Genomic DNA, 21,657 nt, shown 5'->3' on the forward strand with positions numbered 1-21,657 from the left:
CTTGGTTTTGTAGCTGAAGATGCTCATAGGTTGCCTTCCACATGTGCCTTGAATACCAACTTAACAATCACCCAGTCTTCAAGCAGAGTTAGTTAAAGCTGAACATGCACCTTTTCACCATCTGCAATTAATCATGTCTTCTGAGGCTACCAGCACTGCAGAATGTTTTCTTGAGTCTCACCAGCGTCTTTAAGAAGAATTAACTGGGCATATTTCCTCTGGTGCAGACACTGATGTTTGGCCACAGGAGAAAACTGTAGGATTCTTTTCCCCCCCCCCTCTTGCACTCATGGAAATTTGTGCAGGATTTTGTGAAAATTCACCCCAACCATCTGGCTCATAATCGTGTGAGACATTGCTGAAGGATGGCAGACAGAAAAATGGACAAATATATATTGTTTTATCACCCTGTGTTCTCCCCATGCTGGGAGAGTCAGAGACAATAACCCAGGATGGATTTTCCTTTACAACCACAATAAGGGACAGAGTGAAGCAATCAGGGAAGGATGCTCTAACAAGAGCACGTGGCTCCTTAAACAGTGCTGACCTCCTGGTGATGAGGGATTTTCAAAGCCTAACCAAGGAGACCTCTTTCTGGTTCACCTCTCACTGCCCAAAGAGGTTTGTTTGTGCCAAGGAGAGGAAGGTGGTGCTGGCTGGACACTGCCTCTGCACAGCAATGCCTGGGGAACAAGTTGAATCCCACCATGGAGCAGCTTTGGAGTCAATGCACGGCTGAGCTGCTGCCTTTAGGGATCCTCTTCTGCAGGATGGAGCCAGGGTACTGGTGGAGCTCCTTTCTCCCCTCTTTTTTTTCCTATAGCAAGGAGAACCTTGGAGGAAAAGTGGATTTCTCTTGGTGTGCAGCCTCACAGCAGCACCAGCACAAAATTAGTTGCTACTTGTGAGTCAGGCACAGGGCAAAGAGGCACAATCATGCACAGACCTGGAGGTTAAATGAGGACCAGCTGCTCTCCCCATCAGATTAGTAATTCCTTTGTATGATCCTCCTCCTCTTTATCCCTCTCTGCATAATTTGCTGCCTCTTAACAATAGCCTAGATCACCCAAACCACAGTAATTTTAGAGCCCAGCAGGCAGAGCTGTCTCACATTACTCCTCCTTCAGGGGTTTCCTTCTGCAGGAGGAGCTGCTGAGATGGAAAAAGGGATGTGCAGGCAGAACAAGCCAAGGAAACCTCAGGCAGAAACAAAGGCAGAGCAAGGTCTATTTGGGGTGTTAGGAAAATGTGGATCTGAGGGAACACCTCATCAAGGCACAGACACAAAAACAGCTCCCGTGTCGGTCCTGTGAGAAAGGTGGGAAGGAAGGAGGGAGATGGAAATTGGGCAAACTAGAGAGAGACTTTCTAACAAAATCATAACTTGAGCCTGACATCTGTCTCTCAACACCTCATGGTTTTGCTCCATGTGGCCTCACGTCTGGAATTTTCTTGTTCCATGGGTTTGGCTGCATTAGCCACTCCTTTAATGACCACCAAGCAAAGTTGTTGGTGGGAAAATGATTTGGCATGGGGCAAGAAGTGATATTACTACCTGGAGTTTATAGACACACACATACAAAGAGATGATGCTACATTTCTTTCAAATTGTCCTTTTCCTTTTATTCTTTGTGATGGTGGCGAGGACAGTAACAATCAGCAGCACTTCCAACCTGCCTGGAGCTCTAGCTGGAAAATGCAGAACACAAGGCTCTTTCACCAAATTTTCTGCTTTGAGATGGTCCAGGAATTCTGTCACAACAGATTTTTCTGAAAGTCTTTATGCAGTTTCACATCTGGAGGAAGCTGCACTTTGTCTAAAAATACTTCGTCATTTTGCACCCAACTTTAAGGTCAGTTCTTGTTCTGTACTTTATAATGGAGATCACAGTTTTAGTTTGAACCACTACCAAACCATACTTCTTTCTTTAGTGCCACCCTTCTAATAGTCACATATTTTCCAGAACATATTCAATACATCTGGAATTTTTTTAGCTATTATGGTGTGGGCTAGACCCTTCAAACTGTGAATAAAGGCAGTGACTGAACAACACTGAAACAGCAGTATCAAAACACCTTAAATACTCAGAATTAGAAGGAAAAGGTTAATGCTGTGACCTGAACCTGTGCTGCAATATCTGCATGGGTGTGCAAGCAGGCACTGGGGTTGATGGCTGGGATGGGGATGACAGCAGTAAGATCTGGCTGCTGGGGCCAAAAAGGGCAATGATTGACCAGGGGGTGTCTGTGGGGGTCAGTACTGGCTGGGCTGAGCTCTGCTGGCACATTTTGGAGGGAGCAGTGGTGGTGCCTGGGACACTTTTGTGTCTGCTTGGGGCGAGGGGGAGTGCAGTCTTATCAAGGCTGTTGCAGAGATAAGGGAGATTTTCAGTGTGGTCCCAAATCAAGGAGAGTGAAGAGCCACTACAGGGATCAGGGAGAAAGATGGGAGAAAGTCTCATGTGGCACCAGTTAAGCCAGCTCTGTGTGACATCTGCCTGCTGAGACACTCTGGGGATGCAAGAGAACAGCAAAAGCCAAAACTCAGGCTGAGTTCAATATGAGCAAACTCCTCCCTTCAAAGGACCCAGGAACTCATTTCTGGCCCTGCAGCAGCTCAGACATGGAGGGGCTGCTCCCTGGAGTCTGCTCCATCTCTGCTGGCTGGGGAAACTGAGGCACTGGACTCTGCTCTATCTCTGCAGCGGAGCTCTGGCTGGGGAAATGTGAGGCTGCACGCTGCTGAAAGCAGGTTCTGCCAGGCTCCTGGCCCTGCTGTAGCAGGCAGAGCCATGCAGCCAGCTCCCAGGCTGGGCAATCCCTAGCCCTGAGCCCCTCTGACTCAAGGATGGAAGGTAAGGCTCTGTGTTCCTGCTGGCAGACATTCCCCAAGCTGCCAGGCTGCTGCTGAGCCCCGGTCACTTCCCACTTTCTTGTGATTATCCATCTCGGCAGTAGGATGCTGTTAAGTGTCTGATTACTGTGTTGTTGAAGCCTTAAGCCTGAAATCTGACTATCACGTGGTCCCTCGAGGGGCAGCCAATCGCCCTCCAACCCTCCACCAGTAATCCTTCCTTTCCCCTGGAAAAAATAGTAAAACAGAAAGACAAGTGGTATCTGTCTGCAGCAGCACTTTCCAATCAAGTGAAAACTAGCTGGAAAATCAAATCAGCTGGTAAGTTGCTGCAAAACACAACTCTATCTCCTTAAAATCTCCTGTTTTCAAGGGATGAGCTGAACAGCAATAGCTGCTGATGTAAAACAAACCATTATGCCTCCTATCTCCTCTCCAAGCCCCCCTCCCTGCAGACGCATGAGTCTGAAGGAGGCAGATGCTCTCTGAAGACTATTTTCCTCTGTTAAATAAATTCACTTTCAAATAATGTGTAATTAAATGTGTGGTATTGAATTAATGTTTTATTCTGAGTGCTTTGGCAGCAGGGGACCCAGGGGCCTGGCTGGTGGAAAGAAAACATGCTCACCAGAAAGACTCCCTTCTCCTCTCCCTTTCCCTTTTCCTCCCACCCTGCCAAGAATCCCAGTCCCTGTTTCCAAGAGCTGCTGGAGTGTATCAATGAGTTGGTGAGGACGATGTTTTGTGTAAGATCCCTTTTGTGATAGGCTGTCACGGGGCTCTGGAGCATTCACCCAGTGCAAAGACCTCTGCCGCCCTTTCCCCCCTCTACCCATGCCTTGATATTCTTGTCTTCATCCTCAAAAGGTGCCAGCTTTCTGCTAACCTTGTATACAAAAGGCAGAGCCTGAGTGTCCCCTCAGGATGAGAAGCTGGTGCTGGATGCCTAAGGAGGCAGAAGCTGCTGAAGCTGGAAAGTTTGTTGTTCCAGCCTAGTGTCAGACAGAAATCAGGAAGGTGCAGATAATGTCAGGAATCACTGAATGGTTTTTAAGATTTTTTAAGCCTTTACCTGGAATGTTAGGGAGGTTTTGGTCCCATCAGCAGTGTTTTGTGTTCCCCTGGGAGCCAGCTGAGAAGAAGCTGGTGCATGCAGAGACACTGGCAAGCACAGGGTGAACCTGTCCCCAGGCTTTGCAGGGGTGACAATAGCAAGGGGGACCAGAGGGACAGCCTTAACCTGAGAGGATCTTGAAATGTGTCTTGAGCACGAGCAGATTAAGCAGAGTGGGGCACAACTGGGAGCCCATTTAGAGCTGCCTGCTGCCTAACCCCAACCCTGGCGGCCACAGGGAGCCTTGGGAGCATTGGGTTTCTTCTGGTAAAGTCTTCAAGGTCTCCATACTAAAGAACTTTTTAATCATTGACAACAGCTCAGGTGAAGAGATTTACCTTGTTGGATCAAGGGAAAGTCCTGTTGATATTAACTTTTGCTTGAGTAATTCCAGAAAATCATAAATCTGCAGGAAGAGGAGGAGATGGATTCTAACTCAAAGGCAAGAACCCACTGCTGTGCAAGGCATGGATGTGCTGAAGGGTTCTTTCATTTGCTGCTGTGGTCATTGTCAGGCTGGGGGTGATGCTCAAGATCCTTCCTCTTGCTTTATCTCCTTTTGTTTATCTCTCTCCAGGGTAACTTCGTTCTGCAGGACTGTGCAGTGTTGTGCTTCCCAGCTGAGACTGCTCAGCCCCCATGAGACACTTTGTATTGCTCTCTTCATAAAATAATTGCTAAGTGGTTTGTACTCAGATTTATGGGACTGAAATGGATGAGAAGGGCTTGAAGTTTTGCATTTTTTTTAATAGGAAGATCAGGTGGTTTAAGGTCAGAGAGAAGTTTTTGCTTAAAAAATGAGTGTGGAATGGTGCCAAGTGCATTCTAACTTTCCTATTTTTCAGATTATTTTTTTCCATGAAGTAAATGAGAATTTGCTTTGATTTGGGTTTAAACTTTGCAGGTATGTCACACCAGGTAATGCCACCTGCTTCCAGGTTGTTGTCAGGGTGTTTTGGTGAGGGAGCCTGGTGGGCTCTGGAGTCGCTTCTGATGAGTTGTTGGTTTAAGGGGTGCTTGTGCTTTGCCTTTCTATCAGCTCTTTTACACACGCACAAAAACTCCCTTTCCATTTCCCTTCAGCTCCAAGAGCACTGTACATGAGCACTGTTGTTGGTGGTCTCTGTGTGGCTGCTTTTGGAGCTGGTGCTGCAGCTCAGAGGGTGCTAATCCAGTCACTGGATTAGCTGCAAATCACACCCCTCTGTGCAGCTTGAGGGCTCTTCTGCAGCATCTCTCCCTCAAATCAGGGCTGGCTGGAGTCAGCTGGAAGCTGAAAGGCAGTGCTTCGGGTCAGGGCTTCCTCTCCATCTGCTATTGCAGCAGCAAAAGCCAGAGGAGCTGGTGATGTCCTGATTGCCAGGGGTATGCTTGGGAATGGTGGATGTCAGGTATTTCCAAATGCAGAGGTTGCTCCTCTCCTGTTTCCCTGAGCTCAATTGCACTGAACTTTAGCTCCTGGTGTAGATTGGTATAACTGGATCATTCTTTTAGCCAAGATTGTCCAGCTAAATGCGTCAAGGCCTGTTATTTTTTACCAAGGTCCATTTAGCAGCATGTAGTGCATTAGCTCTGGGTCTGCTGGGTCAGCTGAGCAATAAAGCCTCCTTCCCACCTGGGAGCTGCACTCATGCCTTGTGCTGCTCCCAAGGAATGAAGGGGATGGTGAAAAAATGAAAAGAACTGCAGAAACATAAAAGAGGTTTCTCTTAAAGTCTTTATGAAGGAGTATGATCGTTAAGTGAGCTGAAGGTTGTGGTTGCTCCACCAAGTTCCCAGAGATTCAGATATGCTTTACATAAATCTCTATGATTTGTGTCAGAACTGCTTGGTGCTTCTAATCATGACTTTTTTGAGTCCAAGTCCTTGAAGGGTGCCTTACAGAGGGACTTGGCAAAGACCCAGTGTCTGGGCACCGTGCCGAGTTGTTGGAGCGTGTACCTGGGCCCTTTCCCAGAGGTGGCTCATGTCAGAGCTGGGACAGAAGCCACCAGAAGTGAAGGGCTACCTACTTGGAGTCCAGGCAGAGATAAGAAACAGCCTGTTTATGTCTCCATTTTTTAAAATGATGTGGGACTAATTCTGCCTTTGTTTACATGTACTTCACAGCAGTCCGTGATTGAAATCAATATCCTCCATTGACTTTGATGGATTTGCACCAGGTGAGGAGGGAGACTCGGGCTCTGTGCAGCCTGCCTATGTGTTATCCTCTCTCCCTGTGAGACAAATCTGTGAGAGAATGCCTTGCCAGCCCTCCAGTGGCAGGGCTTTTTAATCTGATCCTGCCCAATGTGCGCGCTCTGCTCTGATCAGGTACATTGGGTAACTCATCGAGTTTGGTTCCCATCCAGGCTGTGATTGACTGCCTGACATGAAGGGCTCTCTGCTTGGTGGTGACAAGATTTCCAGTGTAAATTTTAAGCTCTGTTTATTTGATTTTAATTGTGGTGGAGCAGCGGAGCTGTGCAGCATTTATTCACAAGAGTTATTCCAGCAGTGTTGAGGAAGAAATGAATGAATCACATTGACTAAGTGAGAACTTTGCTACCTTTTTGTGGACAACTTATGTAGAAAGAAAAGAGAAAATTCTTTGGCATAAATTAGTTGTTACAGCAAATGACTCAGCCACTGCTGAAAAATGTCATTGTTGTTATCATTTATAAAGTGCTGTTGATGCAAATGAGGCATTAGCTGCTTATGAAAATCAGGACCATATCTAGAAAGAGCCCAGGATCAGACCCAAATCAGGATACCCTAGAAACAGATCTAAAATAAGTCAGGTTTAAAACAGGGCTTGAACAGGAAGAGGGGCAAAAAATAGAGAAGAAGAAACAGAGAGAAGAAATGCCATGATGTGAAAAGGGAAAGAGGAGCTGGTGATGGAGAGGTGCAGGAAAGGACCTACCTTTAGGGAAAACAGGGTCACATGTGGATGGAGAAGAAAAATTTATAAAAAATTGATATTGGTCTTTTCTAGGCAAGAAGAGGAATCTTCTAATAAAGAGGGCAGCAAAATTAAAAGTGGAAACGTCTATAATTTTGGTCTATTCCACCAGCAAGCTACAGGTTGCTTGTGAATTAATAGTCCAGGGTGAGGAAACCCACTGGAAATACAAGAAGACAGACTGCTAGCTATTTGGGAGTTTGAAAGATGATGTGAGGAAATAATTGAAATTAATTTAACAATTGAAATTGACCTGGTGTAAATGATCCAGCATTAGTAGTTTTGCAGTTTGCTCTAACTTAGCTACTGGCCCTGCTCATGGTTTACTCTGGAGATTGATTTGTCCATTTCCTCCTACTGTAGTCATCTGTGTCCAAACACAATCATGTGCATTCAAGAGTATTAGCAAACCATGGTTTCAAAGATGCTGGTTGTGACGGGAATTTGAAATGCAGAATTTGCAGTGTCACTGAACCCATCTCTTCTTCATCTGATGCCCAGGACTGATTTAGAAATGAGACAGTAATTGGAAAATTAGATTCATGAAATGTACTCATACAGATTCCCAATATCTGCTCATGTGATTGAAAAGTGGTGGTTATTCAAAACAAGGTGTTTCCATTGGACACAGTCTATTACCAGGTCCATGAGCTCTACCTGGAATTTGGAGGTTGAGTTGGGATCTTTTTGTCTTGACCTTGCCATAACATAGAGACACTCTGCAATATGAGAGTAAAAGATGGGATTGGAAAAGTTCTGATTTTTCCAGGCTCTGTCAAAGGGCCAGTGCAGAAGCGACCCACTGGGACATGGTAGACTGATGCTTGAGGAAAGCAGAATTAATCATCTTCCCTCTTCTTCTTCCCCAGTATCCCATGGCTGTGTTGGGTTCACAAGTTTAGCAAACCAGAAGGTGTTTGTCTCGAGGAGAGGAACAGACATGACTAAGGACACGTGGGAGCAAGTGATGGGGAGGAAGAAGTTTCTGGTTTCAGACAGCCACTTTTCTGACTAAATTCACTTTAAGCACAGATTAAATCATCTGTCCTGCAAAAGGTTCAGAGGTGGTTAGGCAAAGATCCCTTTGCAGATGCAAAGCTGCCATCCTTCTGCGTTGGCTTTTCCAGAGAAGGGGAAACTATCTGCATGTGTGAAAGTGGGTCCCAGACTTACATTTGTTAATGCTCTAACTTACCCCCATGCTGCCATCATTGAGCTAAAGTTATGGGCCATTTCCAGCCAGCTGCAGGTCAGGTGCTTTCTGATGTGGTTAATGGGATATTCAGAACAACAGTGAAGGCAAAAGTTTGAAACACCTTCTCTGTGTGTTAAATCTTGATGGACAAGGAGGAAGGTGGGGAATCTGCCCAACTTTTCTTCTGTGTCATGAAAAAATATACTGATCCCAAACCAAGGACTGGAAGGTGTTTCATTGTAAAGTGGAATTACTTCAGCGTCAGGCACTCACATCCTTCCCCTAGGTACAGCGTGGCTTTGAACGAGTTCACATCATGCTGTCAATTCTGCTTGTTTTCCTGTCAGGTCTTGCTGTGGCTTCTGCATAGGATCTTCTTATGAATTGTCTTGTTGTCTTGTTTTTATAAGTAAATGGTACACAGGGAGGGAAAAAAACAAAAAGAGTGGTGCTTCAGGAGAGGCAGTTTGCATCCACCTTGTCTACAGGGCTGACTGCAACACAGCCGAGACAGATTAGCACAGCACTGCCTGCCTAAAACAAATAAACACCAGCTGTTTATCAGACAGGGCTCGGCTTCCTCCAGGAGCAGGTAAACAGATTTATGCAGATGAACCTCCGAGGTGCCCTTGCAGCACAGCATCTTTCATGGCTATTTGGCCTTCCTCGTGAGTTACAGCCAGGATGGGTGAGCACAGAGGTGCAAGGTGAGCACAATAATGCTGCTGGCCACGCTGTGACACGGGGTTTGTCACTGCCTTGTGGTTAAACCTGTCTTTTATAGCGGGTTAGAATTAATCATAGTGCTGATCTCGCCGTAAAGGGAAGGATTTGATCTAAACTTCACTACTTTAGGCCTCTAGCATGTGGAAAAGCAATTTATTATAACTCACTTATTATTCCATTTGTGCCTAAAATACTGTGAAGCAAAATTTATGTCTATTTGAGGTTGAGAGAAATTGCCATCAGGAAATGTACTTTTCTGATTCTACATTAAGATTGTCCAGTTGCTGTCAAACTACTTAACTTCATGACCCTTTTATTTTTATAGCCACCCAAGTTAACTTTCAATCCAACAGTGCTACACAAGTCCACTACTGCAAAAGGATTGCTTCTCCCTCAATTCAACTCTGTCTGCCATAATACCACATTTAATTCTTCATATGAATGCTCCCTGAAACTTCTCAGGTGACTCTTAACAACTAGCTGTAAAACCTGGTCTCAGAGACATATGGGATATTATTTTAATAATATAGATGTAATTACACAGTTTGGATGCCTGCTCTCAGAAATGTCTGATAATTTATTAAGATGTTATTGGGAGGAAACATTGGGAGCCGAAAGTTTTGGACAATACCCTGGAGAGTTTAGAAAGAGAGGTTTGCCTCTCTCATGGTGTTACTCATCAGAAGTGTAAAAATTCTTAAATAGTATTGCTGTTTTTTCTGAGACTGTTTCCTATTTAACTTCATCCCACACCAAATGGGACAATCCTATTGTAATTGCTACATTTCTGAATTTTTAAAAATATCCTTGGGCTTCTCTTAGTACAAGATCATTCCTTACAGCTTTCTTGATTGCTGCTATTTGGGAGATCAAGAATGCAAATATGTGGTTTACAACACAGTAAGACCAAGGTAATGTAGTGGTGAGTGCTATAGAAATGTTTGCCAAGCCAAAGAGGATAAACCCCTTTTCCTCTACTCTATTAAGTAAATTGGTGCCATTTGAGCTCTTCTTATATTAGGAGTTTCCTCACCCAAGTTCATTGCTTTACATTTCAACACATTATATCTCAGATTTCTCCAGGTACTCCTTAAACACTCAGCTAAACCAGGTAGAGAAGGCAAAGTCCACATGTGATTTGTTCTCCCTGGCTGTCACTGCAGGTTTAAAACCAAAGTCATTTTGGATGTGCCTACCAATGTGGGCCTTAATGTTACTGATATTATTAATATAGGTAAGAAACAGTTTTCAGCCTATTGAACAATTAAGAAAGGTCAATGGGAATTCCCAGAGAGGTGTCTTTCATTACAAGGCCCATTGCTTGTGCAATCTTGCAGCATCCATCTTCCCAAGCAAGCCAAGGGCCCGGGGATGGCAGCTCCATAAACCTGCCTCTGAGCTCCTAATTAAAAACCTTAATTGCATGAAAGCCATTAGGATCCTTGTGTTCCATTAGATTTTTGATGCATTCAGTGGTGCCTGTGCAATCCCTCAGGCTGATACAGGTACCTGCATGGGTGTCTGGGTGGCAGGAGCTGGTGGCAGATTGTGATGTGTCCCTGCAGCCAGTCTGAAACCCAGAGTTAGTCACTTCCACCTCCTTCATCTGCAGGGAAATGCACCTAATCTAAGGGACATACCTTTACAGCTCCTGTGGCACAAGGAAGAGATGGAGAAGGATCAAAAGTGATCCGGTTTACAAGCAAACAGATTCAGGGTTATGAACATCACACGTGAGTGGAAAGAGGGCACTGTCCCATGTAATGCCTCTGCTTGAGGAGACCTCTCATGCATCAGCTTTTGCTAACTGGGCACTGGAGAAGAGTGCACAGCTCTCCACTGGCCTTCATGACCATCAGGCTGAGGCTGGGAGTGGTCTGTGCTGCCACAGTTCTCATGGTGATGGAAAGCTCCACTGAAGGACAGCTCACAGAGATGAAGTTTCGGGTGCTGTCCCTTCAGAAAATGCTGTGGTGGCTGTGCATCTCTAACTGCTTCTACAGTTCATTCCAAGCATTAAAACCCCCCCTTTTTTGTGTTGCTGAGGAATTCTAGGGGTGCTGTGATGCCACGAAGGTGCTTAGAGGTTTGCTGTGCCTTATTGCTGTCCTCAAAAGAGAACAAGTTCTCCCAGCCACCCGTGGAATTTGATAATGACCCAGAGTCAGTGGATATCCCACAGTCACTAACCTGCCCCTGCAGGTGCCTGGTATCTGGGCAGATTTAATCCTCAGGAATGACCTGTTAGCTGAGCAAACCACTTTTCCTTGGCCTCTGTACCTCTGGTAAATTAAAGCTACTGCTCTGGTGATTCTTCCTGAATCCTCAGTTGCTATTCTCTGTCAGTCCTCGCTGTCCTAAATGTCAGTGGGAAGGATCATTGAAACTAATGGGTTCAGCTCATCTGTTGTGCCAGTGATGGTGTCCTGGGATGACCTTCTTTCTGAGGGAACAGTTGTGCAGGGGGAGGCTGCAGGGTCAGGGTCCTGCTGTGGGGCAGTTCCAGCACTTCAGCCAGCTCCTGCTAATGCCCTAAGGAATGTTGGGGTCACTGCTCCTCCTCCTCCCAGGAATGCTTTGACTTATCAAGCTTCAGCCTCAAAAATCCGTCCTGCTCGAGTTTAAACTAATCCCAGTTGAAATGCAAAACTCAACAGGGCCTTCTAATCTCACCTGGCCTTTCATTGGAAGGATGTGACCTTTGCTACACCTCACAGGAGATGGATTATTTCCAGGATCATTCCAAAGAGATTCAAGTCCTTGTAGCAGAATTTGCCCCTGAGGACAAGCATGCCACGAGCTTGTCATGAGAACTGATAAACCTCAAGTACTTTCTTCACAGATGTTTTGCATGGGACTAACTCCATCACAGAGATGGCTGCCTTCTGTGGGTGGGTGGGTAAAAAGATCCCCGTAGATATTTTCGCGAAACAATTTCAGTTCCCTTGCATCTTGCAAGAAAATTGAATTAGTTGTTTTCCATTCGCTGAATTAACCCTGATTCATTCTTCCCCTCAACCCTCTCCCTGTTCCTCCCCTCCCTCCAACAGATGTCCAGCATATTAAGAGGAGAGACATCGTTTTGAAGAGGGAGCTGGGAGAAGGTGCCTTTGGGAAGGTGTTCTTGGCCGAGTGTTACAACCTCAGCCCCACCAACGACAAAATGCTGGTGGCAGTGAAGGTAAATGCTAAGGGCAAGAGAGAAGGGCAGGGGCTGGCCAGTGAAGGGAGACTGGATGAGCCTGTGTGGGAAAGGGAAGCAGGGGAGGGCTGGGGGCCAGGGGTGGAGATTTATCTGATGCCGGAGATTGTGGTAAATCCAATTAGTCACACAAAGTTTCAGCGTTTCGCTCCAAGGTTGTCTGTTCTCAGCAGTGCCAAAGCCTCCCTTCCTGCTGACACGGCCAGGAGACAGGCAGGGAGGAGAGGCTGGGCTGGGAGCTGAGCTCCTGTGCAGCTGCAGCACACAGTGTGGATCCAACTCCCTCCAGCAGGCACCGCGGCCCTGCTCCTTCTGGATTTTATCTTTTTGTGTAACATGCAGAAGCTGAAACATGAAAAGGCCTCAGCAGAAATGAGCAATGAAAGCTAAGCATGACGAGCCAATTTTCTTGGATCAATTTGCTGCAAGATGGGCAAAGCAACTCGGCTTGGCTCCACTCTGCTCCTGCTTGCTTAGCCACAGGTTGCTCCTGTTTTGAGTATTTTAAGCCAACACGAGCTCAGCTTGGCTTGTGCTGTGCTGCTTGCATCCTTGTGATATTCCTGGTGGGAGCTGTGCCCCATCAGTGTGGCTCTGGGCAGAGGAGAGCACTCAGTGCAGAGCTGTGCTCTCCTCTCAAGTGGCACCAGTTGGCAGAGCCACAGTTTAATCCCTTGGATTTAACCAGTGCTTCCCAACTCCTTGGAACAAGGTCTGCATTTGAACCGATGCTCTGCAGGGGGAAAGGTTCCAGCACTCTCTCCAAAGTGCTGGAGGCATCCAGTTACTTGTGACTTTATCTAATCATTGGCAGCTCTAGCCTTTATTTATTTTTTAGCTCAGATGACCCCTTTTGCTCCGGCAGTGAAGTGCAAGATTGTGACGGTGTTCACAGGGGTCTTAGGATGAGGGAAGAGACGTAGATCTGACTCCATATTTCAGAAAGCTTGATTTATTATTTTGTTATATATATTACATTAAAACTATACTAAAAGAATGGAAGAAAAGGTTTTATTTCAGAGGGCTAGCTAAGCTTATAATAGAAAGGAATGATAACAGAGGCAGCTGTCCCAGACGCTCTGTCTAAGCCAGCTGTGCCGTGGTTGGCCATTAATTACAAACAAGCACATGAGACCAATCACAGATCCACCTGTTGCATTCCACAGCAGCAGATAATCAAAGTTTACATTTGTTCCTGAGGCGCCTCAGCTTCTCAGAAGGAAAAAATCCTAAAGAGAAGATTTTCATAAAAAGATGTCTGCGACACAAGATTGCACCTTTCACCTCTGAGAGTGGTGAAAGCCGAGGACATGCAGACACCCACGTGATTAATTGTTTGATTACAGGGTTGGTACCCGCCTGTCAGTGCCAGCCATCCCCCAGCAAGCCTGGCTCCCCAGTCTCTTCAGAGTTTCATTTGCATGTAGGCAGGAACAGCATCCGAACTTGTTTCTGTTAATTGCTACTATGAGCTTACATCTCCAGAGTGCCTTTCATCCTGCAAGATCATACAGCTCCAGCTCTGGAGCAGGGCCCTGCAATCTGGCTTCTTGCCAGCTCTGGGAGTGGCAGGGAAAAAAATAAATCCCTCTAATTTGGGCCACGTTAGAAGTCTGAGGGGAAGAAAAAAAAAAAAAAAAAGAAGAAAAAAAGGCAGGAATAAAGGCTTTACATATTAAGTTGAGATTTGGCTGCAATTCCTGAAGATCTCATGCCCCCAGCTGAGACTGAGAACTCCATCCCAGTCACCGCAGCTCAGGGCAGCAGCAGGACTCCCTGGTTAGGGGCAGCTGAGTCCACAGCCCAGAGCCTGCCTGTGCCCTGCTCCCAGGGACTCTCTCCCAGGGCCAAAGGAAGGGGCTGTGTTACTCTCTTGCTTAAATGGACTCAGAGTTTTAGCAGATCTAAAGGTTGCAGCCCTGCAGATAAACTGAGTTTTGATGTGAAGGCATGGACAAGCTTCCTGTTTTATTCAGCTTGCTTCTAAAAGCATCCTAAGAAATGCACAAGCACTGTATCCAGCAGAGTGTTAAGGTGACAAAGTCAAGTACTAGAAATGCTGGAGGGGATGTGTTCAGGGCTTGTCCTCTGAACACCTTATTTTTCATTTCTCTGTGGCTGCTCCATTGTGAGGATCATTCCTGTGCTGGAAACCCCCAGATGTGAGTGTACCCATTTTCACAGCCTCCCAGCAAGTTACTGGGGTTGTATCATCCCTTTTTGCAGAAGGCAGAAGCACAAGCAGGAAAACTGAGCTGAAGAGATCTGCTTTAGGTGAAGGATGGAGTTACCAACCTCTCTCTCCAGCCGCATGGACAGCAGGTACCTGACTGAGAGTGAGCCCTGCTGCAGCAATAAACACATGGTGCTTGTGGAAGCCTGGCCCTGAGGCTGAATAAGAGGGGATTTTCCAAATAATATCAGAACAACTGGCACTTCATGATGACAGCTGCAACCTGCAGATGCTCAGGGACCTGCCAGAAGTTATGGAGGAATTGTGTGATGGAGACACACAAAAAAATAATCTACCCTGAACCTTCCTGGGAGAGACATTCCACTGATTTTACTGAGACATCCCTTCTCTTTCTTTGGTTCTGGTCCTCTTTCCCTGTTCTATCCCTTCCTGCTCCCTCATTTTGAAATGCTTGGTTGTGCAACCTTAGCAATGAGAAGGGAGTTAATAACTTTTTTTTTTGGTGTGTGAGATCAACAAACTTACAATCTTAACACCTTATAAAAATGATTGTGTGTGAAGGAGATGAAACCTAAACTCACTGGAGCTTGAAATATTATGTGCAACCACAGGAAAAAGGGGGAGAAAAGAGTGATGGGGGAAGGGACTATTTTCCTGCAGAAAAATAGGGTGGCATCAACATTATGAAGAAAATAAATGACTAAAATAATTGGGTGCCTGAGATAAGGATGGATGCTTTGCCATCTGCACCATGTAACTAACATTCATCTAAATATCTCTAGTCAAGCTATCCCAAAGGGCAAAGAATTAAAATAGGTTTATGCCATGTGAATAGCACTTTGGGGGCAGAATCAGATGAGGCAGTGTCCTAAGACTTGGGGAAAAGCCTCACAGCAGGTCTGCTCCGAGGGGAAAAGCACCTTCTCTGGAGCCAGCAGCACCATGGACCAGCCCAGGTGCAGCAAGAGAGTGCTGGGCCCCACTCTCCATGAACAGCTTTCTGACATTTAGCACCCCTTTTTGCACGTAAATTGCAGCCTGCAGCTGCTCAGGCCACCTCTGCTGTCTGCATGGGGAGATTCAAGGCATGGGGAAAGGGGGAAGGTATATTTGTGTGTAGGTAAAGGGAGAGCTGCCCAGTGTCCCCACCACTGAAGGGCAACTGGTGCACGTCAGACCAACACAGGATAGTGGAACAAGTTTCCTTGAGTCCTTTTCAGGATTTGAGTCCTTTTCAGCTCCTGTTAGGTTGCACAGTTAAAGCCAGAATTGGTCCTAAACAGTCCTGACATGCGGAGGATGCAGCAAATACGATGCACTACCAGCAACTCAAGACCAGACTCTTCATTTTCTTAAATTTTTTAAAAGACTGTGCTGATTCTTGTGGCCATTTCATCTTGTCAAATGGTCTGGACTTAAACTTTTTTATCAAGTTCCCTTCCTTGATACCCTGAGATGACAACAAGCTGCTTTCAGACTAACTCTCCAATGCAACTGCACAAAAATGCACAGACAAGCCAGGGCTCAACCCTGGAGAATCCTCCCTTGTCATCAGCTGCAGCCACAGCAGCATCTTTATGGCAACTCTGCAATGTCAGGTTGGTCCACACCACCTGAAGCACGCAAGCTGCCTTGCAATGGCAAAATAGCATTCTCAAATTGTGGGAGATGAGATATTCTCAATAAGGATACTGGTTTCAGCATCAGTCTGCCAGGGGAGTTGTTATAAACAGCAGGGAATAAAAACATGATTTTAAAAATTATGAGAAAAGACTTGACAATGTCCTTCTTCAGAGGCAGTTTGAAAAATCCACACAATAACTGCACAGCCAGGCAAATCCATCTTCTGAATAAAGGCAGTGTAGTCAGCTATTTCAAAATAAAAGACAGATAGCAAGGACTGGCTGGCTCAGGAATTTAATAATAATGAGATATGAAGCCATTCACCCCTAGGTCACCAGTATAAATTCTGCCCAAGCTGGGAATAATTGGAAGCTATTACCCTCTGAGGCATGTTTGCTTCTGCCTAGGAAATGAGCTGGGGAGCCCAGTGGGACAGTAACTACAGGAATGACAACACAAACATGGTGCCACCAGCACAACTGGGTGGTTCCTCTCCCTTCCTTTCCTCATCAGCTCCTCCCAGGTGCTGTGACCCCTTTGTTTTGGGTTTTCCCCCACCTGAGCCCACTCTGTGTGTGCATCTCTCAGGAGCTTAGTTGTTAATTGCAGTCCTGAGATATGTAAAAAGTTTCTGTTTCAGCCCACATGTCCCAAGAACAAGTCAGAGCTCTTCAATTTTCAGTCTTGAAGTTGTTTATTAATTCTTATCTATAAAATTTTCCTCCTGCCCAGCCAAGGTCTGCTCAGCAAGGCATCCAACAGCACTCTGACCGCCCTCGGGGCAGTGTTGCCTTTTTATACTACAAACTACGTATAACATATTTACAATTACTTTCCAATGCCTATCACCTATGTTAGACAGTGCACTTCTATTCTAAACCAATCCCAAAGCGCCAGCATCACTGCAGAAGATGGAGGTAGAGAAGAAGAAGAAGAAGAAGAAGAAGAAGAAGAAGAAGAAGAAGAAGAAGAAGAAGAAGAAGAGGAGAAGGAGAAGAAGAGAACAATAATAATAAGAAGACGATGAAGAAGAAGAAGAAGAAGAAGAAGAAGAAGAAGAAGAAGAAGAAGAAGAAGGAGGAGGAGGAGGAGGAGGAGGAGGAGGACTGGACACGCTCAAGTCCCTCCATCTTGTCCCCAAAACCCCCATACTAAAAATCCCAAAATCTACCTTTTCACCCGGTAGAAATAATGTCACTATTACATTATTTAAACTTCTGTGACTTTCAGGTCCTCATACAAAGCTGGCAATTTGCTCCACGTGTCATAACCAAACCCACAGGTGCTCCGGGCTGTGTGCCAGGGTCTCCGAGCCCCCTGGCGGCTCTGGGCAGCCGGAGGGATGTCCTGAGTTCTGACACGCATCCTTCATTGCAGGCTCTGAAGGACCCCACGCTGGCAGCCCGCAAGGATTTCCAGCGGGAGGCAGAGCTGCTCACCAACCTGCAGCACGAGCACATCGTCAAGTTCTACGGCGTCTGCGGCGACGGCGACCCGCTCATCATGGTCTTCGAGTACATGAAGCACGGGGACCTCAACAAATTCCTCAGGTGGGTGGTGATGAGGGCATGGGATTTGCTGTGGGGCTGCCCCACAGCCTCGGGGGAACTTGTTCTAGCTCAGTGGTGCACTAATGGTGTTGTTGTTTGGTGGGGTGAGAAGTGATGGATGGTTGTTCCAAGCGCAGCTTGGAGGAGGTGATGGTACTCGCCAGATTTAGGGCTTTGGGAGCTCTGTCTCAACATTTTCTCTTAGGTAATCTCAGGAGATGTGGAAATTGGGGTTTTCTTCTCCCACCTGAGCAAGTTTGAAGCTGCAGGGAGCGTGGCTGTGATCCTTCTCTGCCCTGTGGGGATGGAAAGACATGAAGCCACAGCTGTCAGCAGCTCCAAGTCCTGCACGTCCAGCAAAGCCATGTCCCACTGAAGCAGGAGGGCCACTTGCCATCACTGCCTCAGCTACTGAGCTCCTGCTTCAACAGCACAAGAACCAAAATAATCAAAATATTCCTTTGAGAAATTTGTTGGTGTCCTTGACCTGATTTGCATCCTATGCATTTACTGGTCACTGTTCTCATTCCTGCATTCAGAAAAGGCCTGATAAATGTTGGAGGAGTCTCAGGCAGTGCCTGTGGGGTCCATCCCTGTTCCTGGTCCCTAACCTGTGGCACCAGACTACTCATGAAGTCAGGCAAGGCCTGAAGAAGTGCTTCAGTAATTACCTTCTCTGTCTCTAGAGAGATGCAAATTACCAGAGCTCCCAGTGCCCCCCATCATCATTCAACCATTTCACCAGCCTGAGGCAGATCACTTGTGTGCTCTGCATCCAGCAGCAGCAAGGGCCAGGGAGCAGCTGTGGGAGGATGTTTATGGTGCTCTTCTGCCACAAAATAGAAATTCCACTCTGAAACCTGCACGCAAGTGGAGTGGTACTTACCTCTTGAAATAATTAGTAGTTTTATTTCCCAATATTTAGAAAATTGGACCCTTGATATTTTCCTGTTTTGACTGCTAAGTGTGAATATGATTGCAGGGGGAACAAGAATCTTGTGCACAGCAGGTCTAGGTCTGGGGTTGGGATATACTCACTGAGTATTTTTCTACCAACACAGTTTCTGACCAGGAAGCACAAGTTTTTGCCTGAGGTTTTCACTTCTAAGCAATCATCCACACCAGAAGAATATAACGAAGGATCCTAGATATTTCTTCTTTCCTCTGCCAAGTAGTGCCAACCAGTCTCCAGCTTTGGGGCATTTGCAGGGCAGTGGGTGAGCTGGGAATATTCCTGCATCGATTTTCATCCTCATTTTGGTATAGTTGTGGGCAGATAGAATAGGATTTATAGCTCAGCCCCTGTCTCAAGCTCTGGATAGATCCAAGACATCTTTGTCAAGGTAGGATGAGTGAAGGCTGTTGGCTTCACAGAGCTCCTCAGAGTCACATTCAAGGCGGAGCAGCCTTGCTTACCTGGGACCTTCTTTTGTCACACCTGGAGGCCTCAGCAACCTCCCAGCAGCAGCAGATTGAGCTCTGCCACCAGCATGAAACCAGGGGCTGGGCTGAAAGGGTCTTTTAGCCCAGACTGGTGATGCAGTGTTAAGTTCAATGCCTCAGCCTTGTGACTGAAGGCAGGCAGTCTGAAAAGAGGCCGAGAAATGCTGCTCTTCAAGTGCTTCACAAAGGAAAACTCCAAATTGACCTATCCTTTTTCCTGGCAGAGCCACCAACCTTATTTCCTTAGAGGAGTCAGAGCTGAGGAACAGCCTCTCTCACTGCTCTAGTTAACCTCCCAAAGAGTACAGAGCAAAACAGGCTCTCTCAGTGTCTCAGAAAGATGTCATGTGCCCACTGCCTGATGGAATTGCTTCAGCAGTGTGTTCCTAAGGCTGAAATCATTCTGGAGCCATGGACCTCACTCCCATGTCCCAGCTCTTTCTTGGGACATGTCTGAGAAGCACTCATGCCTGATGAAATTCATCTCCAGTCTCATTGGAAAAGAAAGCTTCTTGTATTATCTTTGGCCTTTATGAAGGAAAAGAAACTTTTCCAGCTGTGTGGTCCCTGGGACTGCAGCTTCTCATCTTCCAGCTGTGTTTAGCTGCCAGCTTCTCCTTCCTGTGCAGCCTTGGAAAAAGCAGCTATATGTGCTCCTTTGCCTGCATGCTGGAATGTGGTAGGCAGTGAAAAAGCACTTTATGTCCCAAAGGAAGATGGCTTTGGGGACAAGGGAGCTTAAACCCTGCAAAGAAGCACTCAAAAAGCCTGAGGAAATGTCATATGGAAAGAGAGTTTGGGCTTTGCCAGGTAAGGTGTCTGCTGGTGGGGAATGGGGGCTGCGAGGGGATCTGGAAGGGTTGGTGATGCAGAGCTGCTTGGAATCCCTCAGCAAGCAGCGGTTTTTATCATGGAATAATTCACCCAGCCCACAGCAGGGGACAGTGACTCCCAGACACTGAAGGCCAGGGACACTGGGAGTCTGAAAGACGCTCAGATGGACTTTTCCCAGTTTAACTGCAGAAATTGGAAAAACAGTAAAACGGAAGAGACTCACTTTAGACCCAGTTTCCTAGAGAAAAGCACAATAAATAAATTCCCCTCGGTGTTGTTAGACCTTTGTGTGCTTCCCGGAGAACAGAGAGTTTTAGTGGCCTGAAACATTCACTGGTGTGGCAAGGGGAAGCACCAGGATCAGCAGATACCAGCTGGGTTAGTGGTGGCACGTGCTGGCACGGCTCCTTGTGCCTTCCAAAGCCACCAGGCTGATGGTGCCACAACAGACCCTGCTGTCTGCACCAGGCAGGCTGCAGTGATGCTGTCCTGCCTCAGAAAATACTGATAGAAAAGTTCTTGGCATGGGGAAATACAGGCAAGGCCTTCCAAGGAGCATCCCTAGCAATGGTGAACACAGGAACCTGCCTGCAGGTTGGGTGGGGGGCAAGGCTGGGCGTTCCTGGCACAAGCCCCCCCTGCCTTGGGGTCTGCAGTGACCACATCCCTCTCTGCTCACCGAGGGTGTCTATCACTTCCCCCTTTTTCCTTTGGTTGCTGGTTTTCCAGCTTTTGTTTCCTGTCAGCAGCAGTTTCGAAGTAGGGGTAACAGCATGTTGCCATTATGCAGCCTGCAATAAGTTGTTGCCATTTGCTGTTAGCTCAAACAAACAGGCTTTGTTAGAAAACCTGCAGAGTTCTGGTGTTCGCCTTCCTGTGAAGCAGCACCACAGCTGGACTGCTGTGGGACAGAAAAGGGATTTCAGAAGGGGAAGCCAGAATGGTGACTTTTTTTCCCCCAAAGCCTCAACATCCTGGTTGTGTTCTACAGGTGAATTATTTCCCTGATCATTCCACATCAGCACTTGATTGAGGTTTTGATTGGCAACAGATAACCTGTCAAGTGTTTGTTCTTTCCTCTGCACGAGCCCAGCAGAAAAAATTACAAACACTTTTCTTTTTAATTTAACTAAAATAAAAAAGGGTGATATGTCGCAGACATCTCTTAGGAAAAATAATTTCCTTAGGATTTTTCTTCCTGAGAAGCTGAGAGGCCTCAGGAACAAAATGTAAACAATGATTATCTGCTGCTGTGGAATGCAACAGGTGCATCTGTGATTGGCTCATGTTGGTTGTTTCTAATTAATGGCCAATCACAGTCAGATTGGCCATTAATTAGAAACAACCAATCAAGACAGAAGCCTTTGTTATCATTCCTTCCTATTCTATTCTTAGGCAGCCTTCTGATGAAATCCTTTCTTCTATTCTTTTAGTATAGTTTTAATATAATTCTCTCTGTTCCTTTCCACTGGAGCTGTGTCTGTCTCACATCACGGAGCTGGGGGCTGGTCCCCAGCAGCAAGAGCAATGACTGTGTGGGATTCCTGTCACTCCTGAGACCCAACTCTGTGCTTTTTGCTCTTTCCTCCCTCTAGGGCACACGGCCCAGATGCAATGATCCTGGTGGATGGGCAGCCTCGACAAGCCAAAGGGGAGCTAGGGCTATCCCAGATGCTCCACATTGCCAGCCAGATTGCCTCTGGAATGGTGTACCTTGCCTCCCAGCACTTTGTGCACAGAGACCTGGCCACCAGGAACTGCTTGGTCGGAGCCAACCTGCTGGTGAAGATTGGAGACTTTGGGATGTCAAGAGATGTCTACAGCACTGATTACTACAGGGTAAGGCAGCTGCAGTGGCACTCTGATGCTCAGAGCAAAGGGACATGGGAAATGTTACAGTAAATCAGTTTTTGGAGCCCTTGGGCTCACTTGCTTGGTTATTATCTCATTGAAACATGTGCACAGAAGTTGATCAGGC

General features: G+C 46.5%; 1 protein-coding gene across 3 annotated transcripts in view; it reads left to right on the forward strand.

Annotated features, from left to right (window-relative positions):
- NTRK3 (neurotrophic receptor tyrosine kinase 3) overlaps nt 1–21,657 on the forward strand; it is a 208,628-nt gene that overhangs the window by 152,764 nt on the left and 34,207 nt on the right. For all 3 annotated transcript variants that reach the window (XM_063169867.1, XM_063169868.1, XM_063169869.1), the window contains exons 13-15: nt 11,884–12,014; nt 17,230–17,402; nt 21,275–21,518. In XM_063169867.1, coding sequence (XP_063025937.1) covers nt 11,884–12,014; nt 17,230–17,402; nt 21,275–21,518 — 548 coding nt within the window. The remainder of the gene's footprint in view (nt 1–11,883; nt 12,015–17,229; nt 17,403–21,274; nt 21,519–21,657) is intronic.

Source organism: Melospiza melodia, chromosome 15 (assembly GCF_035770615.1).
Source record: "Melospiza melodia melodia isolate bMelMel2 chromosome 15, bMelMel2.pri, whole genome shotgun sequence".
NCBI classification, from domain to species: Eukaryota; Metazoa; Chordata; class Aves; order Passeriformes; family Passerellidae; genus Melospiza; species Melospiza melodia.